The sequence below is a fragment of the Coregonus clupeaformis genome, chromosome 20 (assembly GCF_020615455.1).
Source record: "Coregonus clupeaformis isolate EN_2021a chromosome 20, ASM2061545v1, whole genome shotgun sequence".
Classification (NCBI taxonomy): domain Eukaryota; kingdom Metazoa; phylum Chordata; class Actinopteri; order Salmoniformes; family Salmonidae; genus Coregonus; species Coregonus clupeaformis.
The window spans coordinates 4528884-4541349 of NC_059211.1; the positions used below are offsets into that span (position 1 = coordinate 4528884).

General features: G+C 44.5%; 1 protein-coding gene across 4 annotated transcripts in view; it reads right to left on the bottom strand.

The window, feature by feature from the left end:
- Positions 1-893: 893 nt before the first annotated feature.
- Positions 894-12466, bottom strand: part of ldb1b (LIM-domain binding 1b) — a 32397-nt gene continuing 20824 nt past the window's right edge. For 3 of the 4 annotated variants that reach the window (XM_041840892.2, XM_041840891.2, XM_041840895.2), the window contains exons 6-11: positions 11949-12142; positions 11384-11506; positions 11148-11231; positions 5106-5229; positions 4090-4235; positions 894-3772 (exon numbers count right to left, since the gene is read on the bottom strand). In XM_041840892.2, coding sequence (XP_041696826.1) covers positions 3542-3772; positions 4090-4235; positions 5106-5229; positions 11148-11231; positions 11384-11506; positions 11949-12142 — 902 coding nt within the window. In that variant the 3' untranslated portion in view covers positions 894-3541. The remainder of the gene's footprint in view (positions 3773-4089; positions 4236-5105; positions 5230-11147; positions 11232-11383; positions 11507-11948; positions 12143-12466) is intronic. The other variant, XM_041840893.2, reaches the window with a different exon arrangement.

Consider the following 12466-nt stretch of genomic DNA (forward strand, 5'->3'; position numbering starts at 1 on the left):
CGATGGCCACTGGCATGCTGGAGAAGTGTGCTCTTCACGGATAAATCCCGGTTTCATCTGTTCCAGGCAGATGGCAGACAGCGGAGTCATGGAGTCATGTGGACGAGCGGTTTGCTGATGTCAACGTTGTGAACAGAGTGCCCCATGGTGGCAGTGGGGTTATGGTATGGGCAGGCATAAGCTACAGACAACAAACATAATTGCATTTTATCAATGGCAATTTGAATGCACAGAGATACCGTGACAAGATCCTGAGGCCCATTGTCGTGCCATTCATCCGCCGCCATCACCTCATGTTTCAGCACGATAATGCACGGCCCCATGTCGCAAGGATCTGTTCACAATTCCTGAAAGCTGAAAATGTCCCAGTTCTTCCATGGCCTGCATACTAACCAGACGTCACCCATTGAGCATGTTTGGGACGCTCTGGATCGACGTGTACGACAGCGTGTTCCAGTTCCCCGCAACTTTGCACAGCCATTGAAGAGTGGGACAACATTCCACAGGCCACAATCAACTGCCTGATCAACTCTAAGCGAAAGGAGATGTGTCGCGCTGCATGAGGCAAATGGTGGTCACACCAGATACTGATAGGTTTTCTGATACACGCCCCTACCTTAAAAAAAAAAGGTATCTGTGACCAACAGATGCATATCTGTATTCCCAGTCATGTGAAATCCGTAGATTAAGGCCCAATGAATTTATTTACATTTACTGGATTTCTTTATATGAACTGTAACTCAGTAAAATATTTTAAATTATTGTATGTTGCGTTTCTATTTTTGTTCAGTGTAGGTCCAAAGGCTAAGCAACTCATGAAATGGATGAACATTTTTCAGATACACACGTACAAAAATAAGTCCCCAAGAATAAATTAGAGTCCCAACGCAATGTTCATTTTAAAGTGAAAATGTATATTTTTATTGGTACCATACATTAATTAATCAATAATTATCAAGGGCAGAAAACTAACCAAAATATCAAACCAGGGTTTTTCTAAATGGTTGGTTTAGGGTACCAGTCACCTTTCTCTAGGTTGCATCCAAAATGGCACCCTATTCCCTTATATAGCGCACTACATTTGACCAGGGCCAATGGGTTCTGGTCCAAAGTAGTGCACTATGTAGGGAATAGGGTGCCATTCGGGACAGACTCTCTCTGTTACCTGTTTAAAAGCCAGAGCTGTACTGAAATGGAAATGTACACAATGTATTTGACAAGAGCTTGAACAACATTTACAGACCAAAACAAAAAAGGTCATGTCACAAATGGCACCCTGTTCTCATATTGGCCCTGATCAAAAGTAGAGTACTACCTAGGGAGGAGCCTGGGGAGGGGGGGGGGATAATATCACTGTTTGAACTGGATGTATAATGGGAGTTGAAAGTTGTTATAAATCAATTATTGTATTTGTGATACTCTTAACAGTGCCCCCTTGTGAGAATTGAAGGTATTACCAAACATGCACAACAGACTCAATACTACAGATCAAGCCTATACAACACATGTATTGGAAATATATACAACCCTACGACTTCAGTGAAACATTAATAATTAGTTGGAGGCTGCGTTCCAAACGGCACTCTATTCCGTATGTAGTGCACTACTTTTGACCAGCACTTTATTGGGAATAGGGTCCCATTTGGGACACAAATATGGTAGAATTATGTCAGGTTGTCTTTTTAGACTACTTTGGAACAGCAGTAGATAGTTAGCTTGGAAGCTTATTTGCTAATAGTAGTGTACATTTCGGATAAGTGTATGTATGTGTAATCGGGGGGGGGTTGGAGAAACATAACGTATATCTGATATTTCATTAAAAAATAAATAGAAAACAAAATGGAAAAAAGATCAGCTGAACTGGAAGATGCAAACATGTCTTCTCAATGGTGACTGTACCCCCGGGTTTTTTTAATTGAATGTACACAAGTAAATAAAAATAAAAAAAGAGAGCGAGAGGATTGGTGGAGAGGTTCATGTGTTTGAGAGAGGATTGGTGGAGAGGTTCATGTGTTTGAGAGAGGATTGGTGGAGAGGTTCATGTGTTTGAGAGAGGATTGGTGGAGAGGGTCATGTGTTTTCTTCTTCTTTTTGTCCATTTATTTTGTCTTTCTTTTCCCCCATTAGATCAGAATGGCTTCAGGTACCTCTAAGTTAGAATACAGTCGTACAGAACTTTGCTACTACCTTAAATATACAAGCACAAATACACTAAAAACAAGAAGGAGAAAATCAATCTAAAAAAAACATCCACAATTATTTCTCTTTAAAACATAAAAGATATTAAAACAAACCAAATCTATTTTTTCGGGGAGGAAGGGGCAGAATAAAAGCAGTCCTGTTTTCTGGCTCCTTGGTCTGGTAGCGTCTCAATATCGTCCATAAAAAAGAACAAATAAAAAGTAGAATTGAAATGCAGGAGTAGAAAATAAAATAAAAACATTCTAGGGAAATAGACTGGTATAAAACTCTAAAATGTTGTTGTTTAAATGCTTTCTGTTATAAGGTTGGATCAGTAATCCTTCAATGGTGTGTGTGTGTGTGTGAGAGAAATCATTTTAAACTGATTGGATCTCAACTCTGGTCCGCTAGCCTTGGCACAGTCCGGGCTTTTGTTCTGACCAAGTACAGCCACACACACAAACATACACACAAACATACACACACACACACACATGCAGCAGCAGAGTGGACCAGAGCTAAGCTCCATATCTAGTGAACATGATTCTTCTGAAGGTAGATGGGTGAGTAGCCGTCCCTAAGCGACTCCACGTGTCCCCCCCCCAACAACCCTCTCCCTACCCCACCCCCCCTTCCTGCACCCCTACCTGGGTGCATCTCAACCGTCCCAAACGACTTCCCTCTCCTCATCTCCTCTGGTCTCTTCTTAAAAGCCAGGCTAGGAGAGCCAGGTATGGAGGATCCCCATGTAAGTAATAGCTATCAGTCATTTCCTTTCATCTACCAAGCTCTCATATCAGAACTGATTTAGGAAGGTAGACAAGGAAAGGAAACCTCTACTCCTTCTACTCCAAGGCCTAGATAAGATCCATATTAAAAGGGGGCAATCTGCAGTCGCTACATCCATTTTTGGACTTATAAATTAATTATATATACCCATTGATTCTTGAAGAAGATGACCTATAAATGCCTTATGAGCTTAATTCAACTGTTGTACCCCATCAGAACTCAAAATATAAGCTTGTTTTACTATAATGTGTGTAACCATTGTAAATATAAACAAAAACTGTATAGCCTCAAAACTATATATTTTTTAAATATCTTGGATGGTCAGTCCTTGTACCCATAGCTGTCTATGAATTTGAGAGTGGTTACATTTCTCCAGGCCCATCCCTCAACTTTTTACCAAAACAGAGGCAGAGGTGAAGCTTTGTTATTTTTTCAACATGGATTGCCCCTTTAAGAGAAAGAGATAAGAACAGTCAGGAAGCCACTATAGACAATTGACACACACCCAAAGGAGAGGAAGCCCCATTTAGACTATCAAAGCCCCATCCCCTCCCTCCCTCCCTCCCCTCCTCTACTGGGAGGCCTGAGAGGTAGGGTTGTCACTCTTGCTCTCCTGGCTGGATGGGGCCTTGTTGTTCCAGGGAGAGTTGGCGCCCAGTGCGGGGCTGTTGTTGAAGCTGTCCTCGTCATCGATGCCGTTGGCCGCGTCGAACTGTTGGTTCTCCAGCCGCGTGATCAGGCGCTCGTCCTCGTCCCCGAACTCCCCACCCATAAGGGTGGGCTCTCCCACCACCATCACATCCTAAAGGGGAGGAAGAAACCATTATTACAGAGAAAGGGGAAGGAGACTACTACTACTACTACTATAGCTAGCTCTCCTCCTATCAGGGTGGGCTCTTCCTCCACCATCACATCCTAAAAGGGAGATACCTTTATAACAGGGATAGGGGGGTAGAAAATAAACCTTCCTATAAGGAAGAAACCTTCCTGGTCACTGTGCTCTGGCTTCTGCCTTGCTTGCTCTTTGGGGTTTTAGACCATGTAACTGTAACACACCGTGACAACTGCTGATGTAAAAAGGGCTTCATAAAATTCATGATTGATTTGACTGCTACTTACTGGTACTTGGCTGGACAGGGGGAAGCTGCTAGCTGGACTCTTCTTCTTGTTGTTGTTGGTGGTGGTTCCTCCTCCAGCACTCATGGTGCTGCCGCCAGACATCTTACGCTTCCTCCTCTTATTAGGGGCCTGTCTGGCTGGTTCAGCTAGAGGAGAGAGGAGAGAAGAGAGGAGAGGAGAGAGAGGAGAGAGGAGGAGAGGAGAGGGGAGAGAGGAGAGAGAGAGAGGAGAGGGGAGAGAGGGAGGAGAGAGGAGGGGGGAGAGGAGAGAAGAGAGGAGAGAGGAGAGAGGAGAGAGGAGGGGGGAGAGGGAGTGGGTGAGAGAGTTAGGACGTAGGTGAAGAGTTGTGTGTGTGTGTGTAGTCTTGGAACCCAGAACCAGATCTTGATGTGTGTGAGAGTTTGTGTGCATGTGAGCGCGTGTGTGTGCTTACTCGGAGCCTGCCTCTCCGGCTCCTCTGGGGGAAAGGGGGGAGAGAGGGAGAGTTTGGGGTTACGGAGGAGGAGTGTGTGCGTGTGTGTGTGTGTGTGTGTGTGTACACGCGTTCACGTATGTGTGTGAGCGTTCGCCTGCGCGTTCTGTCTGCCTGTGTGTTGTGTGTGTGTGTATGCGCTGTGCGTTGTGTGTGTGTGTGTGTGTATGCGCCTTTGTGTCGTGTGTGTGTGTGTGTGTATGCGCTGTGTGTGTGTGTGTGTGTGTGTATGCGCTGTGTGTTGTGTGTGTGTGTATGCGCTGTGCGTTGTGTGTGTGTAAATGCGCTGTGCGTTGTGTGTGTGTGTATGCCCTGTGCGTTGTGTGTGTGTGTATGCGCTGTGCGTTGTGTGTGTGTGTGTGTGTATGCGCTGTGCATTGTGTGTGTGTATGCGCTGTGCGTTGTGTGTGTGTGTATGCGCTGTGCGTTGTGTGTGTGTGTGTATGCGCTGTGCGTTGTGTGTGTGTGTATGCGCTGTGCGTTGTGTGTATGCGCTGTGCATTGTGTGTGTGTGTATGCGCTGTGCGTTGTGTGTGTGTGTTACCTGGCGGGGCCACCATGCGTTGCCACTTCTGGAAGAGGCAGGTCTTGAGACAGTCCCTGGGGCTGAGGCTGTATGTCTTGTGTCTGGACATCAGCTCCTGCATGGGCTCCAGAATCACACACAGCTACAGGAGAGACATGACGGAGGGAGGGAGGGAGGGAGGGAGGGAGGGGGGGAGGGGGGGGAGGGAGGGAGGGAGGGAGGGAGGGAGGGAGGGAGGGAGGGAGGGAGGGAGGGAGGGAGGGAGGGGGGAGGGGGGAGGGAGGGAGACATGAGATGATAGAGAGACAAGACAACATTCGTTGTGTTGTAGAAATTACCACCAGGTGTGGATTATTTATGACACGAACGGCAAGATGAACATTTTCAAGGCTGTCTCTTCACACGATAACATTTCCTTCACAGTTGACTTCAGTAAAATCTTCTACACTAGTTTGTAGGCCCGTCCAGAAACACCCTCTAGATCTGAAAAGTTTGATAGGTGTAAGCTATATGGCAATATCAGGGGACATGATGAAACTACTACCATACCTATCAGTACTATATTAAATTACTACCATACTTATCAGTACTATATTAAACTACTACCATACCTATCAGTACTATATTAAAGTACTACCATACCTATCAGTACTATATTAAACTACTACCATACCTATCAGTACTATATTAATGTACTACCATACCTATCATAGGACTATATTAAACTACTACCATACCTATCAGTACTATATTAAAGTACTACCATACCTATCAGTACTATATTAAACTACTACCATACCTATCAGTACTATATTAAACTACTACCATACCTATCAGTACTATTGATTGAATCCAAGATGGCGAAGTAGTGCAGTTCTGTTTTTGTCGTGTGTCTGTAAATAGCCTGTAAATACCCTGTTTGGTTTTTTTCGTACATATTTCCCTATCAGACTTTTCATCCTTCTACAAAATATACTTTCCTGCAACCCGCCTCACTCAATGTGGAACGGATTCTATTATTGACTTACCTTTTATCTAGAATCTCCAGTTGAAACTAGCTAGCCAGCTAACTAGCTACTTACTATTAGCCACAGTTAGCGGTATTTCACCCAGAACATTGGATTTTTTTCTGCGGGATTAATTCAATCACTGGATATTAATCACCGGATATTCGGCCAGTCTGCACAGCGCGTTATCGACCCAGAACATATCAGTATTTCTGCCGGAATCACTGAATCACTGGACCTTTAACTCCGGATTCATCGCTACCAGCTAGCTTCAACTAAATGGACGCTGTGGTCTGGCTAATCATCCTGAGCTAGGCCCATCTCCCGGCTATCTACCTCTCTGTCAACCGGACGGGACCACCTAGTGTTGACAAGGAGCCCCGCCGATACAACACGACTGGTTTGCCGACGAAATAGTCTGATGTGGTTTCAACAGGCTTCCCGTTGCGACGACCACGAAGATCCATCTGCCAGCCCCGGCCTGCTAGCACACGCAAACTACAACTGTGCTCCCTGCTAGCTGTGCTGAAGCACCAATTTGAACTGCTCTCGGACTCACATATTGCTGTTCACTGGACCTTATGATCACTCAGCTGCACAGCTGATGCCTGCTGGACTGTTCCTTTACACGGTACCCTGTCCTGTTTATTCTGTTTAGTCTTAGCACAAACGTTATCGCTAATTCCAGTTGTGTCTTAGCTCTCTCTAATAACACCTGTGACTGCTTTATGCCTCTCTCCCATGTCAATTATGCCTTGCCTATTGCTGTTTGGGTTAGTTCTTATTATACAATTTCACTGTAGAACCCCTAGTCCCTCTCAAACTGCCTCATATAGTTCCTTTGTTCCACCCCCCCATACACGCCGAGACCGGCTCAATCGGTGCCTCCAATGACGCTATCTCTTTCATTGTTACCCAACGCTTAGGGTTACCTGAACTGTACTCATATCCTTCCATATCCTTTTCTGTACATAATGCCCTGAATCTTTTCTACAACGCCCGGAGAACTGCCCCCTTTATTCTATGTACCCAACGCACTAGAAGACCAGTTCTTAAAGCCTTTAGTCGTATCCTTATTCTAGTCCTCCTCTGTTCCTCTGGTGATGTAGAGGCTAACCCAGGCCCTGCAGCCCCCCAGTATCACTCCTACTCCCCAGGAGCTATCATTTGTTGACTTCTGTAACCGTAAAAGTCTTGGTTTTCTGCACATAAATATCAGAAGCCTCCTTCCTAAGTTTGAGTTATTCACTGCGTTAGCACACTCCGCCAACCCTGATGTTCTAGCAGTGTCTGAATCCTGGCTTAGGAAGGCCACCAAAAATTCTGAAATTTCCATCCCCAACTATAACATTTTCCGTCTAGATAGAACTGCCAAAGGGGGTGGAGTTGCAATCTACTGTAGAGATAGCCTGCAGAGCTTCATCATACTATCCAGGTCTGTGCCCAAACAGTTTGAGTTTCTACTTCTAAAAATCCACCTTTCCAGAAATAAATCTCTCACTGTTGCCGCTTGCTACAGACCCCCCTCAGCCCCCAGCTGTGCCCTGGACACCATATGTGAATTGATTGCCCCCCATCTATCCTCAGAGTTCGTACTGCTTGGTGACCTAAATTGGGATATGCTTAACACCCCGGCCATCCTACAATCTAAACTAGATGCCCTCTTTAAAAGTAATTTCCTCTCAATCTTAAATAGACATGCCCCATTCAAAAAATACAGAACTAAGAACAGATATAGCCCCTGGTTCTCCTCAGACTTGACTGCCCTTGACCAGCACAAAAACATCCTGTGGCGTACTGCATTAGCATCAAATAGCCCCCGCGATATGCAACTTTTCAGGGAAGTTAGGAACCAATATACACAAGCAGTTAGGAAAGCAAAGGCTAACTTTTTCAAACAGAAATTTGCATCCTGTAGCACTAACTCCAAAAAGTTTTGGGACACTGTAAAGTCCATGGAAAATAAGAGCACTTCCTCCCAGCTGCCCACTGCACTGAGGCTAGGAAACACTATCACCACCGATAAATCTACAATAATCGAGAATTTCAACAAGCATTTTGCTACGGCTGGCCATGCTTTCCACCTGGCTACCACTACCCCGGCCACCAGCTCTGCACCCTCCGCTGCAACTTGCCCATGCCCCCCCCGCTTCTCCTTCACACAAATCCAGACAGCTGATGTTCTAAAAGAGCTGCAAAATCTGGACCCCTACAAATCATCTGGGCTAGACAATCTGGACCCTTTCTTTCTAAAACTAGCCGCCGAAATTGTCGCAACCCCTATTACTAGCCTGTTCAACCTCTCTTTCGTAACGTCTGAGATCCCCAGAGATTGGAAAGCTGCCGCGGTCATCCCCCTCTTCAAAGGGGGTGACACTCTAGATCCAAACTGTTACAGACCCATATCCATCCTGCCCTGCCTTTCAAAAGTTTTTTGAAAGCCAAGTCAACAAACAGATCACCGACCATTTCGAATCCCACCGTACCTTCTCCGCTATGCAATCCGGTTTCCGAGCTGGTCATGGGTGCAGTTCAGCCACGCTCAAGGTCCTAAACGATATTATAACCGCGATCGATAATAGACAGTACTGTGCAGCCGTTTTCATTGACCTGGCCAAGGCTTTCGACTCTGTCAACCACCGCATTCTTATTGGCAGACTAAATAGCCTTGGTTTCTCAAATGACTGCCTCGCCTGGTTCACCAACTACTTCTCAGATAGAGTTCAATGTGTCAAATCGGAGGGCCTATTGTCTGGACCTATGGCAGTCTCTATGGGGGTGCCACAGGGTTCAATTCTTGGGCCGACTCTTTTCTCTGTGTATATCAATGACGTCGCTCTTGCTGCTGGTGACTCTCAGATCCACCTCTACGCAGACGACACCATTTTGTATACATCTGGCCCTTCATTGGACACTGTGTTAACAAACCTCCAAACGAGCTTCAATTCCATACAACACTCCTTCAGTAGCCTCCAACTGCTCTTAAACACTAGTAAAACTAAATGCATGCTCTTCAACCGAACGCTGCTTGCACCCGCCCACCCGACTAGAATCACTACTCTCGACGGGTCTGACCTAGAGTATGTGGACAACTACAAATATCTAGGTGTCTGGTTAGACTGTACTCTCCTTCCAGACTCACATTAAGAATCTCCAATCCAAAGTTAAATCTAGAATCGGTTTCCTATTTCGCAACAAAGCCTCCTTCACTCATGCTGCCAAACATGCCCTCGTAAAACTGACTATCCTACCGATCCTTGACTTCGGCGATGTCATTTACAAAATAGCCTCCAACACTCTACTCAGCAAATTGGATGTAGTCTATCACAGTGCCATCCGTTTTGTCTCCAAAGCCCCATATAATACCCACCACTGTGACCTGTACGCTCTTGTTGGCTGGTCCTCACTACATATTCGTCGCCAAACCCACTGGCTCCAGGCCATCTATAAATCACTGCTAGGCAAATCCCCGCCTTATCTTAGCTCATTGGTCACCATAGCAACACCCACCCGTAGTCTGCGCTCCAGCGGGTATATCTCACTGGTCATCCCCAAAGCCAACACCTCCTTTGGCCGCAATTCCTTCCAGTTCTCTGCTGCCAATGACTGGAACAAATTGCAAAAATCTCTGAAGCTGGAGACACTTATCTCCCTCACTAACTTTAAGCATCAGTTGTCAGAGCACCTTACCGATCACTGCACCTGTACACAGCCCATCTGAAATTAGCCCGCCCAACTACCTCATCCCTATATTGTTATTTATTTTGCTCATTTGTACCCCAGTATCTCTATTTGCACATCATCTCTTGCACATCTATCATTCCAGTGTTAATACTAATTGTAATTATTTTGCACTATAGCCTATTTTATTGCCTTACCTCCATAACTTGCTAAATTTGCACACACTGTATATTATATGTATTTCTGTTGTATTTTTGACTTTGTTTTGTTTTACCCCATATGTAACTCTGTGTTGTTGTTTTTATCGCACTGCTTTGCTTTATCTTGGCCAGGTCGCAGTTGTAAATGAGAACTTGTTCTCAACTGGCTTACCTGGTTAAATAAAGGTGAAATAAAAAATAAATAAATAAAAATATTAAACTACTACCATACCTATCAGAACTACAGTATATTCAACTACTACCATACCTATCAGTACTATATTAAACTACTACCATACCTATCAGGAACATGGAACCTCTCACCATTACAATAAGCATTTTTTGGGGGGGTATGATATTTGTGTGTGTCTGTAACTCGTATCATTATTCACGATTCATTCAAGATTATCCATAATCATGGTAGCATCCACATTAAATGTAGAAGTGTTTAGAAACATATTCCATTCTTATTTACAGTAAAAGTGACTCCAAAATGACAATACATTATTTACCATTCATTTCTATTGGGCACAAAATAATCAGAAACGCAACCAAAACAAAGAGCAAATGCATCCAACAAGTTTGTAGAGTCACAAGCTTGATGTAGTCATTGTGTGATATGAATATGGGACTACTTTAATACACATAAGTGGATTAGTCCTAATGCTTTAGGTCCCCTAAAATGGGGGGACTATGTACAAAAGGTTTCTAAACCGTTCACCAGATATGGATGGAAATACCCTCAAATGAAAGCTGACAGTCTGCACTTTAACCTCAGTCATTGTTTCATTTGAAATCCAAATTGCTGGAGTAGAGTAAAAACAACAAAAGATGTGTCACTGTCACAATACTTTTGCAGCTCACTGTATGGGCTTTGTTGAACCAAATGTTCCTCCTGAATTCATTTAGACTTGCCTAAACAAAGGGGCTACGGCTATATTTTAGTTATCCAATTTTTATTCATAAAAAAAAAAAGAGAATTGTTCTTCTACTTCTGACAGAGTATTTTGAGTAGATTGTTGCCAAAAAATTACAATTAAATCAATTTTAATCTCACTTTGTAACACAATAAAATTAGAAGATATCCAAGGGGTATGAATAGTTTTTGCAAGGCACTGATCTACATTTGTTGTGTTGTTGTTGTTGTTGTTGTTGTTGTTGTGTGAACTCACTCGGAGGTAGTTGAGGGTGGAGTTAGACAGTCCACATCTGGTGATATTCTTAGACAGCTGGTCTAACATCTGGGGGTCCTGGGCCTGTAGGGTTAGAGGTCAGGGGTCAGAGGTCAGACACCATGTATTGATCTGTCTACCACCGCTATTAGACAGCAGATGAAGTGAATTTATGGTAGTGTGTGTGTGTGTGTGTGTGTGTGTGTGTGTGTGTGTGTGTGTGTGTTATAACTTACGTGCATGGCCAGTATACTGCGTGGTATCAGTTCACGGTGCTGTCGGATGCTGAAGTGCCACGTCTTGATCCTCATCATGTCGTCAAACATGAACTCCAGGTACAGACGACCTTCCACACACACCTATAGGGGTCAAAGGTCAGGGTTGCACTTTCTTCAAAGGGGATAAGGAAAGTTCACCAAAACAATGTGTTATGTTCAGAATATTTGTTGTGTTCAAAGGGTGCAAAGACAGCAATTTACCAGCAACTATGGGCCGAATCCTAGCACGACATACATGTGTAGACTTTCACGTAAAAGATGCATTGATTTCATTCATTTGAGTTACGAAATGCAGATTTTGATGTTAGGATTCTACCCCATGTTTACAATAGTGTCTGCAGGAAAGATATAGCCTGCGCGCACACACACACACACACACTGTCCCCCTGACATACACACAGACACACACACTGTCCCTGTCATACACACACACACTGTCCCTGACATCAACACACACACACACACACACACATAAAAACAAATCCTCTCTCTCTGTTACACACACACACACCCCCCCTCGTACCTGTGTGAACATGGGTTTTCCGTTCTGAGTAACCATGGTACACTGGTCACAGTCCAGCGAGACAAAGTTGTTGTGGAAGGATTCTTTGGGGTGCTTCAACACGTAGTAGAGGTCGGTGGCGCCGCCCTCGAATATACTCCGGAAGTACCGCGGGATCAACGTCCGGCCAATCGCTGCGGAGGAGGAGGAGGAGACAGGAAGTAGAAGAACAGTGGAGTATAAGAACACAACAATAGAGTCTAATAGGGTGGTTTCCAAGACACACATTAACAATAGCCCTGGACTAAACAGCAAGATCAATGGAGAATCTAGGCTTAGTCTGTGTCCAGGAAACCACCCCATATTAATCACAACACGGACTAGAATCATGACTTTTTGGCACTAACTCTCTTGCACTGACTATGCACACACACTGGACTCTACCCACACACTCACACATACTTACACTCCAACACACACAACATACGCCCACACACACACGCATACTGACGCCACACACCCACACTTTCATTCTCACC